The 17,420-nt window shown below is 42.7% G+C and overlaps 1 protein-coding gene across 3 annotated transcripts in view; it reads right to left on the reverse strand.

Annotated features, from left to right (window-relative positions):
* The window catches only part of hip1 (huntingtin interacting protein 1), a 351,738-nt gene that overhangs the window by 100,501 nt on the left and 233,817 nt on the right, over window positions 1-17,420 (reverse strand). For all 3 annotated transcript variants that reach the window (XM_060847935.1, XM_060847937.1, XM_060847936.1), the window contains 3 exons: window positions 10,945-11,006; window positions 3,516-3,656; window positions 1,564-1,621 (listed from right to left, as the gene is read on the reverse strand). In XM_060847935.1, coding sequence (XP_060703918.1) covers window positions 1,564-1,621; window positions 3,516-3,656; window positions 10,945-11,006 — 261 coding nt within the window. The remainder of the gene's footprint in view (window positions 1-1,563; window positions 1,622-3,515; window positions 3,657-10,944; window positions 11,007-17,420) is intronic.

The following is a 17,420-nucleotide window of genomic DNA, read 5'->3' on the forward strand; positions in this document are numbered from 1 at the left end:
AGAGAGCGTCAAAGGACTGTCTGAAACGCTGGATCAATTCAGTTAAATATTTTGAAAAGGTGTGTTGAAGGATGAGGAGCCAAAGTAAATCAAGGATAAATAGAGGAAGCATGTTTCCAGATGAGTCAGAATTTATGCAAGATGGTCTCGAGGTTGATGAAGTTGTATTGAGAAGTTGAGACTAGCAGTACAAAAAGAAGCAAAAATTAAGGTTTGAGAAGCACTTTGAGAAGAACAGATAGACACAATAGTTCAGCAGCAAATGGAGGCAGCCTTGCTATGAACTTAATGTGTGCTTTGAAGCTGAGCTAAAGGTTGTGCAACTCACTAATGTGCCTTGAGTTTGCATGGGCAGTGAAGAGACACAGTGGACAACCAGGAAGATGGTTGTGATCAGAGGCTAAAGTGCAATTTAGAGTGATAATGAAATAGGCTAACTTGCTCTTATTGATGTTGGGCTGCAGTAACTTTGAATTCATTCAAAATTTAAATTCACCTAGGCTGCTGAACTGCAGTGACAATTATGAAACCAAGAATATTGGTGCACAAGTAAACTGATCACAAACAAGTATTCAAAAGTTGATTCTAAGCTTATGGAAAACATCAGTGACAATAAAACCTATTCATAGTTTACAAACACTTGAAATATTAACAATAGATAAACACAAGAGTTCATTAAGCAAAGAAGTTTTAGAGATGGAAAATCATACTAACACTAATGAAGGAATTAAATACATGTAATGCTTTGAAGAGAATAGATGCAACTCAAGACGAAACACATATTCAAAACTGGCTCATTTAGATATCAGTTAATTCTCTAAAGGTTGATGGTCAGAGTACTCAGATATATAGGCACATTACTCAAAGGATGGAACAATATAAAAATCGTCATCATATTCTTTCAAGTCCATCCTCGAGTCCTGTGCCCCATCCTTTTACCTTCTACCTTTCTATTTTAATCAACTGTGTTCTCTCTTCTGACTCTGGATAACCACCTTAAATCATTTTCTACTAGCCTTTTATCAACACCTTTAATTTCATCATGTTACACTCTCAGCTCCAACAATCTTATTAAAATCTATTTTGTTCAGCACCCCTTCAGTCAATTCTCTCCAACTAATTTTAACACATTTCCTACATCACAACAGGGACTATGGTTCAATAACACTTCATTAGCTGTGAAGCACTCTACAATATCTTGTGGGCATGAAAGACACTTTATAAATGCATTTTGTTTTACTCACTAAAGTCGGACAACAAATTGCGAAAATTCTTGAAATATTTTGCAATATCAAAAGCATTGTATGGTTTTTAGATTGGAGTTCTCAAAGCTATCAAAATTACATTTCAGAAAGAAACTCTTCCCCAGATAGTGCATTAGAGAAAGTTGATGTTCAAAAGCACCAATACTCAGCAAAAACACTAAGTGGTTGCTGGGATACTGGAAATGGCAAAGAACAATGAACAATAATAGAGATAACCCTCATCCTGTTTTCAAAATGTTAATTACTTTGAGGTAAAGCGCTGACAGAGGAGATAAGCAAAGTGCTTGTTGTGACTTACTTTTTGAACTGTTCGTGGAATCGGTCTCTATGGCCTTGTAAAGTATCTGCTGGGAGACCTGGAAACAAAATGTAATTTGAAACCTGATCTTCAATAAGGCAGTTTGGCAGAGAGAGATAGAATACTGCTAATTAAATCAGTAATATAAAACACATAAAAGTGTTAATTGTTCTGAGAATGTTCTCCATTAGGGAAAGGCATTTAAGATGGTCAAAAATCAAATGACTACGAGGAGCGGAAGATGCTTAAAACATTCCTAATTTATAATTAGATTTTGCTCCTTCGTGTTATCAGAATGAATTTATTTGACTTACATCAAGTAACCATATCAGCTGATGGGTAAAAATATTTGTTTCCTAAATGTATGAGTGGCAAGGCTGAATCTTGGGTTTAATAATGGATTTATATTCAAGTTCCAACATTCATTTGAAAACTGTAGACTAGACAAAAAGAGCTTGCACCCTCAGCAGCTTTGCCTCATTTCCAATTTTGAAACTATGCTATTAACTAGCGTGAAGTAGGAGTCTCTTATCAAAATTAACACTCAGATCGCCAATTACCAGGCACACCAATCCTGTAGATCCCTACTCAGAGTCAACACCAGACCTGTTCTTCCTCAATTCGTTCAGTAAATCTATCATAGCTGTTATAGCTGCTCCACTACTTAATCAAATAGTACTCAACACTGACTGGTATAATAATGCAACTTCAAAAAATATTCCTTTTGCATAAATCAATACATTTACCACTATTTATAGATAACGATCTATGTCAGATTTGCAGCTGCAGCAGGGGGAAAGGGGTTCTATCACTTGGTCTTAATGGGAGTTTATAGTAAAAGGATAGATTGCTCTCCAGGTATGTGGTTCCCTCTGCTTCTATCTGCAGAGGTTTCCAAAGTGTATTTTAACTGCCAGTAACAGAGAACAGAGATGGAATCGACATCAGCCACGGCCAATTCTTTTCACAGCGGAATTCTACGGTTCCCAAGCTCACTAACCCCACAGAATCCAGATAGCCAGATTCTCCAATAATAAAAGGAGGAAAAGCACAGAAAGACAAAACAAAGAAAATAAAGATAAAAACCACACAACACCAGATTATAGTCCAACAGGTTTAACTGGAAGCACTAGTTTTCGGAATGACGCTCCTTCAGGAGATGAAGGAGTGGCGCTCCAAAAGCTAGTGCTTCCAATTAAACCTGTTGGACTATAATCTGGTGTTGCGTGGTTTTTTTAAACTTTGTACACTGACACTGGCATCTCCATATCAAAGAAAATAAGGTGACATGAGTAGTTGGCTGTCTCTGAGGCTCATGTGACCAGGCACAGGCAGTTTTCAGGTTAGATTATGTTTCAATTAATTCAAAAGTATGTATTGACTGAAAACCTCAGCCTAAATAACCAAGTTGGTCATACTGCGAGAGATCACTGAAGATCACATTTTCAAGTTGGATCTATTAATAAATTCAAGGGGATTTGTTAATAAATTTCATGTTAACATCGTAATGTTAATGATGTGGAGGTGCCAGTGTTGATCTGGGGTGGACAAAATTAAAAATCACACAACACCAAGTTATATTCCAACAGGTTTAATTGGAAGCACTAGCTTTCAGAGCGCTGCTCCTTCATCAGGTAGTGCCCAAAAGACTTGTACTTCCAAAGAAACCTGCTGGACTATAAACTGGTGTTGTGTGACTTTTAACTTCATAATTTGAAAACATTGTCTTCATTATTGCACTTCTGGCAACTTATATGATCTAAAAAAAATTTAGTGTGTGCAAAGATACCCCAGAGAATAGCTAATCTCTTAAATAATACTTTCCACATCTGTAGGTCTGACCCACTCATTCTAATTATATGACAAACAGATAAATACATATGGCACTGACTGGTTAAAAAAAACATGTGCCACTTGTTAACTTTTGGACCAAATAATTCATGCATACTTACAGGAGTGTAACTTGAAAAGGAGTTTAACAGTGTAGTCATACAGATGACTGGAGTCAAGAATAACCTGGATTAGAGGAGCCAATCGACACTGACCAGCCGCTGTCACAGAGACCGATCTTGACATGTCCAGGGAACTGAAGACTGCAAAATTAAAGGGGAACAGTGCTTCAGCATCCATCACTGCAGTAACAACTCTGCAGGCATCATCATTGCCCATGCAGCAATCTACGGCTTCTTTTTCTGATTTTCCAAAATAGTTTTCATGCTCATCCAAGTTATTTCAGCTTTGGGTGCACCACATTCCTCACCTTGCATTCCATTGATTTCAGTTGTGATAATGTAAATATCAGAACTTGAATTGTTCATAGTTTGAAACAAACAGTAATAATTCCATCTGGATTAAACTATTAGTGGGCAAGGGCAAACCTACACAGGAATTGAAAGCAATTAGCCATGCCTGGGAAAAGGAGGAGTGGAGACTACATAAACAAACTATTTTAACATCTGCTTGATATCACAAGGACAAATGATTGCCCTGCAGAAGAATGTAAGGAAAGCTGTGTTTTCAAGCAGACAACTAACACTGAATATAACCAGGAACAAAGAAGTTGCTTCTGATAAGGAAGCAAGCTGCAGACTCAAGGACTCCAAAACAGTAATCAATATTTTGGATGAAAGAATCTAAAAATCATCAATGTTGTCACACCACAGACCCAAAGGACAAAGGTCGTTATAAGAATTCAACTCCAAAACTCCTCATTAGCAGAAGTTCAATGAACAACATTGCACATCAGTGTTGATTGGAACTGTAGCTAAATTTCACCATTAACCACTTAATAGCTAAGCTAAACTGTGAGGATTAACTTGTTCACTTGAGGGGTCTTATTTTGGTTGCTACTCATGCAATAAAGTTCCAATCATTGTATCACAACTTGAACGTCTGTCAAATTTCCTAATAGGTAACAAATTAAAGGTAATTTGTGGTGATTTCTGCACAAACAGTATATAACCAGTCGTAAGGATGGGAACTAAGTCATGTCCAAGTTGGATCCAGTGTCACAGTTAAATGAAGGCAGTTTTCCTTACTTTTGAATGAGGTCACTTTTGGATAAGCAAGAATATTGATAGTGTAAAAACAGTTGAGATTTGCCAATATCAATAGCCACAATATAAATAGTGAGAGTTTCTATAAGTTAAACAAATTAATTGTGTATTCTGAATGACGGGTTTCACCATGCCCAAGCTTTCGATTTCCCATTCTAACATCTGTTATACTCTAATGTCATCCATTATGGTAAAATATACCGTCTCACAGCAACACTATTAAAATTACAATCTCATTTAAATCCTCTCATTTCAGGACAGATTAGTGAAGATACCCGATATTCCTGTTTTGATAATGTAAACATGCAGCAGTGATAGCTCAAACCCCTGGACAGGTTACAGGTCCCCAGCATCAAACATGCCTGAAGAACACCACTTGAGATTGAAGTTACCAATTTTTTGAGTATTGCTTCTTTTAGTTCATGTTTTGTAATTTTACAAATTAATATTTTTAAATCCATTAACAACAACACGAGTGGAAGCGAATCACAAGAGTTGATTTTTTTTTAAACGTAAAAATCTCGTGATAAATCCAGTGATTTCCAGGTTAGCCAAATACACCCACCCTTCAAGTGATGTCACTCAGTTATTTCAAGCTTTCAGTCACATCCTTTTTATGCATTACACATTGAGTCATCATAGTCACAGGCTCTGCCAGACACAAACAAAACAGTTTACCTCAGCCTGCACACACTGTTTCACTGTTTTGAGTATCAGAGGATGAAAAAAACTTGCCCACTACAGATTTGGAGTCTGACAACAGCATTGAGTAAAATATCCTACAGAATGACCATTTTATTATATTTGGAAACACCACTGTTTCTTAATAATTGGATTACTCGAGCAACTGTCACAAATTTTAAAATGCGCACAACGTTTGTTGATCCAAAAACAAATTAGTTCACCGACTTAAATCATTAGTGGCTACATGCATGTAAATAACAGTTCTTTTTGCAACTTGAATGAGCTAATTGAGTATCCACCCTGAATTGCTCTTTTTACCTAAGTTAGAGTAATTTGATTTGATTAGTTTAGATTCCCCAGAATGTGGAAACAGGCCCTTTGGCCCAACTAGTCCACACCGACCCTCTGAAGATTAACCCACCCAGACTCATCTCTCTCTGACTAATGCACCTGACACTATGGGCAATTTGGCATGGCCAATTCACCTGACCTGCACATCTTTGGACTGTGGGAGGAAACCGGAGCACCCAGAGGAAACCCACGCTGACACGGGGAGAATGTGCAAACTCCACACAGACAGTCCCCCAAGGCTGGTATCGAACCTGGGACCCTAGTGCTGTGAGGCTGCAGTGCAAACCACTGAGTTCGAAACTTCTGAATTGAGTGAAGGGTAAAAGAAAATACATATGGATTAGTTCTAATTAGATCACGCAAATCCTATATCGCTCCACTTTTGAGGAATATGAGCTATCAGCAGTTTAACAGTGGATGACACACTATAGTTTTCAAAAATATTAACTTTAAAAGACTGGCTTTAAAAGACAGTCCAAAGATGTGCGGGTCAGGTGAATTGGCCATGCTAAATTCCCCGTAGTGTTAGGTAAGGGGTATGGGTGGGTTGCGCTTCGGCGGGTCGGTGTGGACTTGTTGGGCCGAAGGGCCTGTTTCCACACTGTAAGTCTAATCTAAACCATGTTGTGGGCGGCACGGTGGCACAGTGGTTAGCACTGCTGCCTCACAGCGCCTGTAGATCCGGGTTCAATTCCCGACTCAGGCGACTGACTGTGTGGAGTTTGCACGTTCTCCCCGTGTCTGCGTGGGTTTCCTCCGGGTGCTCCGGTTTCCTCCCACAGTCCAAAGATGTGCGGGTCAGGTGAATTGGCCATGCTAAATTGCCCGTAGTGTTAGGTAAGGGGTAAATGTAGGGGTATGGGTGGGTTGCGCTTCGGCGGGTCGGTGTGGACTTGTTGGGCCGAAGGGCCTGTTTCCACACTGTAAGTCTAATCTAATCTAATCAAAACAAAGTTAGGAATTTGCTTCAGTTCAGCTACTTCCCGCAGTGTGAGTTGACAAAATGCTGACTTCCAATGTAACTTTTACAGTAATACTGAAAGTAGTTATGGGTAGCCGAACCTAACAGAACTGGCCTTGTCAATATCAAGGCTTTGCCTCAAAAACCCAGAAAAATTACTGTCTTGATGAGATCATTAGTTGCTGCGTATTGACAACATGACTCTCTTTTCAGCAACATTTTTTGTTCTGCTCCACAGGCATTGTTATGTTTGGTAAAGCCAGTCTTTTCAAGACCATAAAGTTAAAATGCACATTTTTAAGTCTATTGAAGTTTGTTGGCTGCAATTCAGCAGAAAATACCTTTTTCTATAAAAATGGACTGTTTATACATTTGTCCTGAAAATCAATGCTTCAAGTGTAACATAATTAAAGCCGCCTGTAATATACACGCGCGTGCACACTCACACACAGTGCAATTCATGATATTGCCTTTTTAAATTGCGTCAGAGAATGCTTTTCTCTGCAAGCAGCCAATATCAAATAGCCATGAATAGCCAAGATGCTCAATGCAACCACTGTCTTCACTGCAGGATCAACCATGAAAGAATACATTTATATTTATAGAATGCTTTAATCATGTCTCTCGGGATGCCAAAGTCCTTGAAGTCCAACAGTCATTAAGTACAGAATCGAGAGTATGTTGCTGGGAAAGCACAACCGGACAGGCAGCATCTGAGGAGCAGGAGAATCAATGCTTCGGGCATAAACCCTCCATCAGGAATGAGGCTTGTGGACCAGGGCTGAGAGATAAATGGGAGGGGGGTGAGGTTGGTGGGAAGGTAGCTGAGAAAGCAACAGGTGGATGAAGGGGAGGGAGAAGGTGATTGGTCAGAGGGGGAGTGATAGACAGGTCAGAAGGGTGGTGCCGAGTCTCCAAGGTTTGGGACTGGGGGATGAGGAAGCTGTTGAAATCTTCATTAATCCCACGTGGTTGCAGGGTCCCAAGGCAGTATATGAGGCATTCCTCTTCCAGGGTTGGGTGGTAACGGTTTGGCAGTGGAGGCAGCCCCGGACCTGCATGCCCTTGATGGACAAGGGGAGTTGAAGTGCTCAGCCACGGGGCAGTACAGTTGATGGGTGCGGATGTCCCAGAGGTGTTTGCTGAAATGATCTGCATGAAGGCATCTTGTCTTCTCGATGTAGAGGAGACCACATCGAGTCCAACGGATGCAGTAGATGACATTGGTAGAAGTATAGGTAATTTATTTCTGATGGATGTGGAACAATCCTTTGGTACCTTGGACAGAGGTGTGGAGAATGGCGTGGGCGCAGGTTTTGCACTTCCTGCCATGCCAGGGAAAGCTGTCAGGAGTAGGGTGTGGGCTGGTGGTGGGCATGGACCTGACGAAGGACTCACAGCGGGAATGGGTCTCTCCTGAATGCTGATAGGGGTAGGGAGGGAATTGTATCTTTACAGGTGGGGTCCATTTGGAGGTGGTGCAAGTGGCAGACAATGATGCGATGTATGCGGAGGTTGGTGGAATGGAAGGTGAGGACCGGGGGGGTGGGGGGAGGTTCTATCCTTGTTGCATTGGGAGGGGTGGGGTTCAAGGGCAGTGGGGTGTGAAGTGGAGGAAATGCACTGGAGGGCATTGTCAACCACATGGGAAGGGAAGGCGCGATCATGGAAGGAGGAGGCCATCTGGGACTTTCTGGAGGTGAAATTGGTCATCCTGGGAACAGAAGTGGCGGAGGCAGGGGAATTGGGAATAAGGGATGGGGTTTTTACAGGTAGTATGGTGGGAGGAGGGTAGTCTAGGTAGCTGTGGGAGTTAGTGGGCTTGTAATAAATGTCTATGGTTAGTCAGTCCCAAGAGATGGTGATGGAGAGGTCCCGGAAGGGGAGGGAGGTGTCCGACATGATCCAGGTGAATTTGAGGTCGGGGAGGAAGTTGTTCATAAAGTTGATGAACTGTTCATCATGGGAGTACGAGAGGGCACCAATACAGTCATCGATGCAGTGGAGGAACAGGTGGGGGGTGGTGCCGGTGTAACTGTGGAAGATGGACTGTTCCATGTATCCGACAAACAGGCAGACCCCAACACCTCATGTTCACCATGGACGTCCAGACCCTGTACACATCGATCCGTCATGACAAAGCTCTCCAAGCCCTCCGTTTCTTCCTCTCATACTGTCCCAAGCAGTACCATTCCACTGACACCCTCATCTGCCTGGCTGAACTGGTATTCACCCTCAACAATTTCTCCTTACAATCCTCCCACTTCCTCCAAACCAAAGGGGTAGCCATGGGCACCTGCATGGGACCCAGTTATGCATGCCCATTTGTTGGATATGTGGAACAATCCATCTTCCACAGTTACACCGGCACCACCCCCCACCTGTCCCTCTACTACATCGATGACTGTATCGGCGCCACCTTGTGCTCCCATGAGGAAGTTGAACAGTTCATCAACTTTACCAACACCTTCCACCCCAACCTCAAATTCACCTGGACCATGTCGGATACCTCCTTCCCCTTCCTGGACCTTTCCATCACCGTCTTTGGCGAGTGACTAACCATAGACATCTATTATAAGCCCACTGACTCCCACAGCTACCTAGTCTACCCTCCTCCCACCATACCTCCTGTAAAAATGCCATCCTTTATTCCCAATTCCTCCGCCTCTGCCGCATCTGCTCCCAGGATGACCAATTCCACCTGAGAAAGTCCAAGATGGCCTCGTTCTTCCACGATCGCAATTTCCCTTCTCATGTGTTTGATGATGCCCTCCAACGTGTCTCCTTCACTTCATGCACCACCGCCCTTGAACGCCACCCCTCCCAATGCAACAAGGACAGAACCCCCCACCCCCCCCCCCCACATCCCGGCCCTCACTTTGCACCCCACTAACCTCCGCATACATCGCATCACCCTCTGCAATTTCTGCCACCTCCAAACGGACCCTATCACCAGAGATATATTTCCTTCCCTATCCCTATACAGCGTTCTGGAGAGACCATTCCCTCCCCAACTCCCTCGTCAAGTCTATCCCCCAACCACCACCACCAGCTCACACACCACTCCTGCCACCTTTCCCTGCCACCACAGCATGTGCAAAACCTGTGCCCACACCACTCCCCTCACCTCCATTCAAGGTCCCAAAGATTCCTTCCACATCCGTCAGACATTTACCTGTACCTCTACCAATGTCATCTACTACATCCGTTGCATTCAGTGTGCTCTCCTCTACAACGAGGAGACAGAATGCTTTCTTGCAGATCGTTTCATAGAACATCTCTGGGACACCCACCACCCCGTGGCTGAATACTTCAACTTCCCTTCCCACTCCGTCAAGGACGCGCAGATCCTGGGCTTCCTCCGCCATCAAACCGTTACTATCTAACACCTGGAGGAACAAGGCCTCAAATTCCGCCTTGGGACCCTGCAACCACTCGGGATAAATGTGGATTTCATCAGCATCCTCATTTCCCTTCCCCTGACGTTATCCCAGTCCCGAGCCTCCAACACAGTACTGTCCTCCAGACCTGTCCATTACCTCCCTCTCTGACCTATTGCCTTCTCCCTCACCTTCATCCACCAATCGCTTTCTCAGCTACCTTCCCCCCAACCCACAAGCTTAATCCTTTCATCAGGGATGATGTCCGAAACATCGATTCTTCTGCTCCTCGGATGCTGCCTGACCTGCTGTGCTTTCCCAGCAACACACTCTTGGACTCTGGTCTTCAGCATCTGCAGTCTTCACTTTCTCCTATTCAATAAGTAGTGTTAGTGTTATGTAACGAAGTGCAGTCATTGCAAGGACCCACAAAAAGTGAGAGCAATTCCACTTAAATTGTTTTTTTTACAGCCTTCATTTTGAGAAGACATTAGTTGAACCCACTGTTCAGCTAACACTGTTGAATATGTTTTGAGTGAAACATCTAAATAGACACAGGATAATCTCAATTTAAAATCTCAACCATAATATGGAATTTCTGGCAAAGCAGCAGTTCCTCAGTAATACACTGGCATGTCAGCTTAGACTGTGCTCAGTCTTGGGAGTAACTATTCTGATTCAGAGATGCAGATATGCAACAGACTCAAGCAGACAGATTTATGGAAGGTCAGTGTGCAATTGATCACCATATTTATCCAGTTTTAATAAGCGATGGGAAGATCACCCATTCTACTTCAGGCAAGTTAAGCCCATGGCAACTGCATTAATGCCAACTTGTATTGCTGTGCAACAAGTCACAAGATCATATATAAAATCCTTTGCAAAATATGAGTAAATAAAAACCAAATTCAGTATTCAATTCAGTATAATGTCAAAATTGCTGACTTACCTGCCTGGAAAAGGTTGAGCTCGCATTCCAGATAATCAAACATTTCCACTGTCAGCTGAAAACTGACAAGAAAACAGAAAAGGCATCTATCAGTCAAAGATTTTATCAGTGATGCACTATACATGCATTGTCTCACTGTTCATCAAATCCTCAATTACTTCTCCTTAAAAATGTACACTGGCCTCTCAGAGACATTCAGCATTGTGGTTAAGAAGCTGATTTGCAAACTAGATGACTGTTTGCATGGCACAGCATGCTCCACTATCCTCCAAGTAGATCAGAACACCTGTCAGGTATAGGACTCACTGGAGTTGCGGTAAAGAAGTGCACACAGAAGTCCAGGAACAGATAAACTATCTGCTAATTTCTCGACCTTGTGAACAGTAAACCCAATGATCCCTCTATTGTCTATGCAAATCTAAAGCAAGGAATGATGACAGACCCTTGACTTGGTAGATTACTAAATGAGAGATTAAGTTAAAATATGTATATAACAAGTGACAGTAGAGGCAAAGATATCTGCCCTAAAACATTTATTTCTATACCAAAACTAAGCCTTAGAGGAGTTGAGCAGTTAGATGGAGAACACAATACAGGGCAGGGCACAGCAAGCCTAATGCATGACTGAAACAGAGAAAAGTATTGAAAAGACAATGCATGAAGCATTAAACCAAACCAGCCTGGTGCAGCATGTGTCATCATTTTTAGTCAAGCTGTGCTTGAGCAATATTTGAAGTTGGATGCTAACACCCGAGAAAGACTATGAAAAGGCAAGCTTAGAATAATGTCAGAAAGCACTTGATCAAGCAAGTGGTATTAGAATCCAGTAGTCTTTTTCCATAATAAGGGAAGCAAAAATTTTAAAATCGTGCAAAAGAATTAGATTGTGTAGAGTTTTCAAGTTTCTGTGCTGGCATTACTTTTAAGTGACACTGACAAGGCCTTCCAAGGCAATTCCCCAGTACTGCACAAGCAAAACACAATCAATGCTCCTTTTAAGATGTGCACATGTGCAGTTGCACAGCAAGTTTAAAGCAATCACACAGTGAAACAAACAGGCCTCACACAGCAAACAAACAATAGGGGAACATTGGTCATAGTCAAGAGTGTGGTGCTGGAAAAGCACACACGGTCAAGCAGCATCCGAGGAGGAGAATCGGTGTTTCAGGCATAAGCTCTTCATCAGGAATGAGGCTTGTGAGCTGAGGGACTCAGAGATAAATGGGAGGAGGGTGGGGCTGGGGGGAAGGCAGCTGAGAGTGCGAGAGGTAGATGAAGGCAGGAGCGAAGGTGATAGGTCAGACAGGAAGGTGGCGCAGATAGGTGGGAAGGACGTTGGACAGGTAGGACAGATCAAGAAGGCGGTGCCAAATTGGAAGGTTGGATCTGGGATAAGGTGGGGACAGATCAAGAAGGCGGTGCCAAATTGGAAGGTTGGATCTGGGATAAGGTGGGGAGGGGAAAACGAGGAAACTGGTGACATCCACATTGATCCCATGTGGTTGGAGGGTCCTAAGGCAGAAGATGAGGCATTCTTCCTCCAGGCGGCGGGTGGTTAGGATTTGGGAATGGAGGAGGACCAGGACCTGCAGGTCTTTGGGGGAGTGGGAGGGGAAGTTAGTGTTCATCCACGGGAGGGGGAGGTTGCTTTCTGCGTACACCCCACAGATGTTCTCTGAAATATTCTGCAAGTAAACGCCATCTCCCCAATGTAGAGGAGACCACATCAAGAGTAACGGATACACTGAATAACGTGTGGAAGTGCAGGTAAGTCTCTGACGGATGTGGAAGGCTCATTTGGAGCCTTGGACGGATGTGAGGGGGCACATACACAAAGAATAAAAAGATAGCAGGAAGGAACTCAATAAAGTAATGAGGAGGGTTAAGAGGGGGCCTGATGGGTTGTTGGCAAACAGGATTAAGGAAAATCCCCAAGGCATTTCATACATTTATTAGGAGCAAGAAGGTAGCAAGGGAAACGATAGGTCCACTCAAGGACAAAGGAAGGAATTTAGGCTTGGAGCCAGAGGGAGTGGGTGAAGTCCCCAACAAAAACTTTGCATCAATATTTCCAAAGGAGAAGGACATGGTGGGTGAGGAATCTTAGGAAGGGAATGTTGATATTCTGGGGTGTGTCAATATAACAATGGAGGCTGTGTTGGGAGTTTTCAAAAGCATTATGGTAGTTAGGTCCCTATGACCTGATAGGATCGATCGCAGTATGCTGAGGGAGACAGATGAGGAGATTGCTGGGGCCTTGTACTAAATCTGTGTATCCTCTTTACTCACAGGTGAGGACCAAGGCGACTGGAGAACAGCTAACTTTGTTCCTTTGTTTAAAGATGGCAATCAGGATAATCTGGGAAATTACAGGCTAGTGAGTCTTAGATCCAGGATAGGGAAAGTATTGGAGAAGATTCTGAGGGATAGGATTTACTCACATTTGAAAAAATATGGACTTATTAGTGATAGGTAGCATGGCTTTGTGCGGGGAAGTGATGAGGGAAGGCTGGTAGATGTTGCCGATATGCACATTGGGTTACATCTACCAGCCTGCCTTCATCAATCCTCTTGGGTACTTCTTGGGGAAAAAAAAGTCTGTGAGGCACGAAGGGTTAAGCCTGAAAGGTCGTCACTCTTGCTCCTCAGATGTTCCCTAACCTGCTGTGCCTTTTCCAGCGCCACACTTTATCAACTCGATGTACAAATTAACAAGACTTTTGACAAGGTCTCTCATAGCAGGCTGATACAAGAGGTGAAATCAAATGGGATCTGTAGTGAGCTGATAAAATGGATATAGGCAGGCTTAGTCATAGAAGCCAGAGATAGCAGTGGAAGGATGGTTTATCTGGCAGGCAATCTGTGACAAGTGGTGACCCGCAGAGATCAGTCCTGGGAGCCCTGTTGTTTATGATGTATATAAATGATTTGGAGGAGGAGAATGTAGGTGGTCTGATTGCCCTTACCTTTAAGTATTTAAGGATTAATGTTAGATGCAGAGTTGAAGACCAGGGCAGCCAGGCTCAAGAAATGAGGAAATTTACAGACGACACATAGGTTAGCGGATCTGCGGATAGTGAGGTGGATTGCCCAGAGGATACATAGGATGTAGAGAAGCTCTCAAACTTTGAACTGAGAAATAGAACATGGAATTTAATCTGGACAAATGCAAGGTGATGCAGTTTGATAGATCTAATGCAGGAGTGAAGTATACAATAAATGGCAGAACCCTTAGTAGCTTCAACATACAGAAGGATCTAAGTATACAGGTCTACAAGTCCCTGAAAGTGGTAACACATGGATAAGGTGGTAAGAAGGCATGTAGCATGCTTGTCTGTGTCGGTCAGGGCATAGAGATGGTAAGTCATGTGCAGCTGTATAAAACTTCAGTTTGGCCACGTTTGGAATATGGTGCATAGTTCTGGTTGCCACACTACAAGAAGGATGTGGAGGCTTTGGAGAGGGTTCAGAAACAGTTTACCAGGATAGTGCCTAGTTTGAAGGATATTAGCTATGAAGAGAGATTAGACAAACTTGGTATGTTTTCACTTGAATATTGAAGGATGAGGGAGTGACCTGACAAAAGTTTAGAAAATTATGAGGCATGGATAAAATGGATCATTAGCGTCTTTTCCCCAGGGAGATATGTCAATTCCTTGGGGATGTAGGTTTAGGGTAAACGTGGGTAAGTTTAAAGGTGATGTGAGAGGCAAGTTGTTTTTTTTAAAACACGGAGGGTGGTAAGTGCCTGGAATCTACTGCCAGAAGTGGTGGTGGAAGCAGATACAATAGCACTATTTCAGAGGCGTTTTGATAGATACATGAATAGACATGGAATACAGGGATATGAACCACGTAAAGGCAAAAAAGGTTTGCGTTTAGAAAGGCATGTGTCATCGCAGCATTGCTGGGCCGAAGGGTCTGTTCCTGGGCTGTACTATGTTTTGTACCTCTCAGTTGGGAAGGAGAGAAAACCTGTCAAAGTAATTATTCTATTTTAGCAAGACCTTTTAAATTGTTGTATGAACTGCCAGAGGCTTGCTCTCAGTGCTAGTTTTTTTTTCCACAAACACGATAGAATGCTGGAGCTCAGCAATATTGCACCAGTCATGAATTAATGCCCAGGGATGCAGAGTTGAAGAATCATTTGGTCACGCAGAGATAAGCACCAACTGAAACTGGTTGGACTGACCTTTGCACTTGTCCATGCGTATAGCTAGAAACTGCAAATAATTTGTCCTTTCAGCAAAAGGCAACAAGTTCAGGCTAATTCATAAGAAACATTTCCTCATTTCTTGAGCCTGGCTGCCCTGGTCTTCAACTCTGCATCGAACATTTATCCTTAAATACTTAAAGGTAAGGGCAAGCATTTCTGTTTTGAAGACGTGACTGCAAATGGCCTGCAGACTATTTGCCACAGACAGACGCTGATCAAAGAATGAGGAAGTCACAATCCAAGCTAAATTGCTGCACTTTGGCTGCCTCTAGAGGCAATGCTTAATATAAGTGCATTGTAACCACCCATCGTAAGAGACCTTTGTGAAGAGGAGCAGTGTGTTCACTGTCCTTCATAAGTTAGTGTTATGTCAACAATTTTATCATGATAATTTATCACCCTGTTTATCATTCATGTGACTTAAAACAGATTCAAGAATCCTTCAAGACAACTTTGCCCAGAATTACATCTGATTACCTTCATCAGATATAATACATTCACTGTGATTTTGTTTAAACAGGTGCTGGCTCTAGAAATAGCCTGCGCCAACTCAATTCCATTGAAATGTATTTCAGAGGCTTCACTCTTTTTATATTAGTCCTAAGAGGAAGGCCAAAAAGAAACAGACGCAGAGAAGAGTGATTTAATGTGTGGATATTGTGTTCCTCAGACTCCAGCTGTGTGATGTCAGACATACCATGAAGTATCAATAATTCACTGTAGGTGTACCTGAACCACAGACTGCAGCAGCTCAAAAAGCCGACTTATCATCACCTTGAGGATAATTAAATGCTAGTGACATTTATATCCATGAATGGTTTTTAAAAGTGTATGAACTGAATCCACACAACATCCATCAGATTTTTAAGGAGGCTGGGTCATGACCTGACCACAGCGCCCTTCAGTTCAGTTTCTGCTTGGCTGATACAGGATAGCTTTAATTATAATTTTTGCCTTCAATTTTTTTTCCTCCTCTCCTGAAGTTGCTAAAATATGTTGGGTTATTCATTCACAACAAACTGACTTTCCTCCAAACTCATGATATAACAGTCCAGCTTCAGCCTAGCCAGCCTAGACATTAGATAAGGAGCTGGTTCACCAACCCTGCAGTAGAAGTGCACTGTTTTCAATTGCACCTTTGGACTAAAAAGTGACAAGTAGCATGTTGCAAGTAGCAAATATATATTGGCAGTAGGTCAACAGTCTGATGAGGGAAGGGGCCAGATTGGACCTGGTGTTGGGGAATGAGCCAGGGCAGGTGGTAGAAGGGAAGGTGTTCTTTGGGAACAGTGACCACAATTCTGTAAGTTTTAGAAAACCCGTAGACAAAGATGAGAGTGGTCCTGAGGGAAGAGTACTAAACTGGGCCAACGTCAATTATATCCAAATTAGGCAGAAGCTGGGAAACGTGGATTGGACACAGCTATTTGAAAGGAAGCCCACATTTGATATGTGGGAGGCTTTCAAAGCTAGGTTAAAGATAGTGCAGGATAGGCATGTTCCATTGAAGGTAAAGAATAGGAAGGGCAAGATTCGTGAACCATGGATGACAGGAGAAATCGTACAAATACCCAAGAGAAAAAGGGGAGCATGCGGAAGATCCAGGCAGCTAAGAACAGAACAGGCCCTAGAGGAATATCGGGAGAGTAGGACCAGTCTTAAACAAGGAATCAAGCAAGCTAAAAGGGGTGACAAAATAGCTTTAGCGAGCAGAATTAAGGAGAATCCCAAAGCCTTTTATTTTTATATAAGAAGCAAGCAGGTAACTAGAGAAAGGATTGGTCCACTAAAGGAGGAAGGAAGGAAGGAAGGCTGTGTGTTGAACCTAAGAGAATGGGTGAGATTCTGAATGATTACTTTGCATCAGTGTTCACTGAGCTGGGGTCCTGACAGATATCTTTGTAACATCCTTAAACACAGGTGAAATACCGGAGACCTGGAGAGTTGCTAATGTTGTCCCCCTTACAAGAAGGGTAGTAGGAATATTCTGGGTAACTACAGACCAGTGAGCCTGACATCAGTGGTGGGAAAGGTGCTGGAGAAGGTACTGAGGGATAAAATCTATTTATATTTGGAAAAGAATAAGCTGATCAGTGATAGGCAACATAGTTTGTGCAGGAGAGATCATGCCTTACCAACTTAGTAGAGTTCTTTGAGGAAGTGGCCAAGTTGATAGATGAAGGAAGGGCTTTCAGATGTCATATACATGTACTTTAGTAAGGCATTTGAAAAGGTTCCCCATGGTAAACTAATGGAGAAA

This window comes from Hemiscyllium ocellatum, chromosome 31 (assembly GCF_020745735.1).
Source record: "Hemiscyllium ocellatum isolate sHemOce1 chromosome 31, sHemOce1.pat.X.cur, whole genome shotgun sequence".
Lineage (NCBI taxonomy): Eukaryota > Metazoa > Chordata > Chondrichthyes > Orectolobiformes > Hemiscylliidae > Hemiscyllium > Hemiscyllium ocellatum.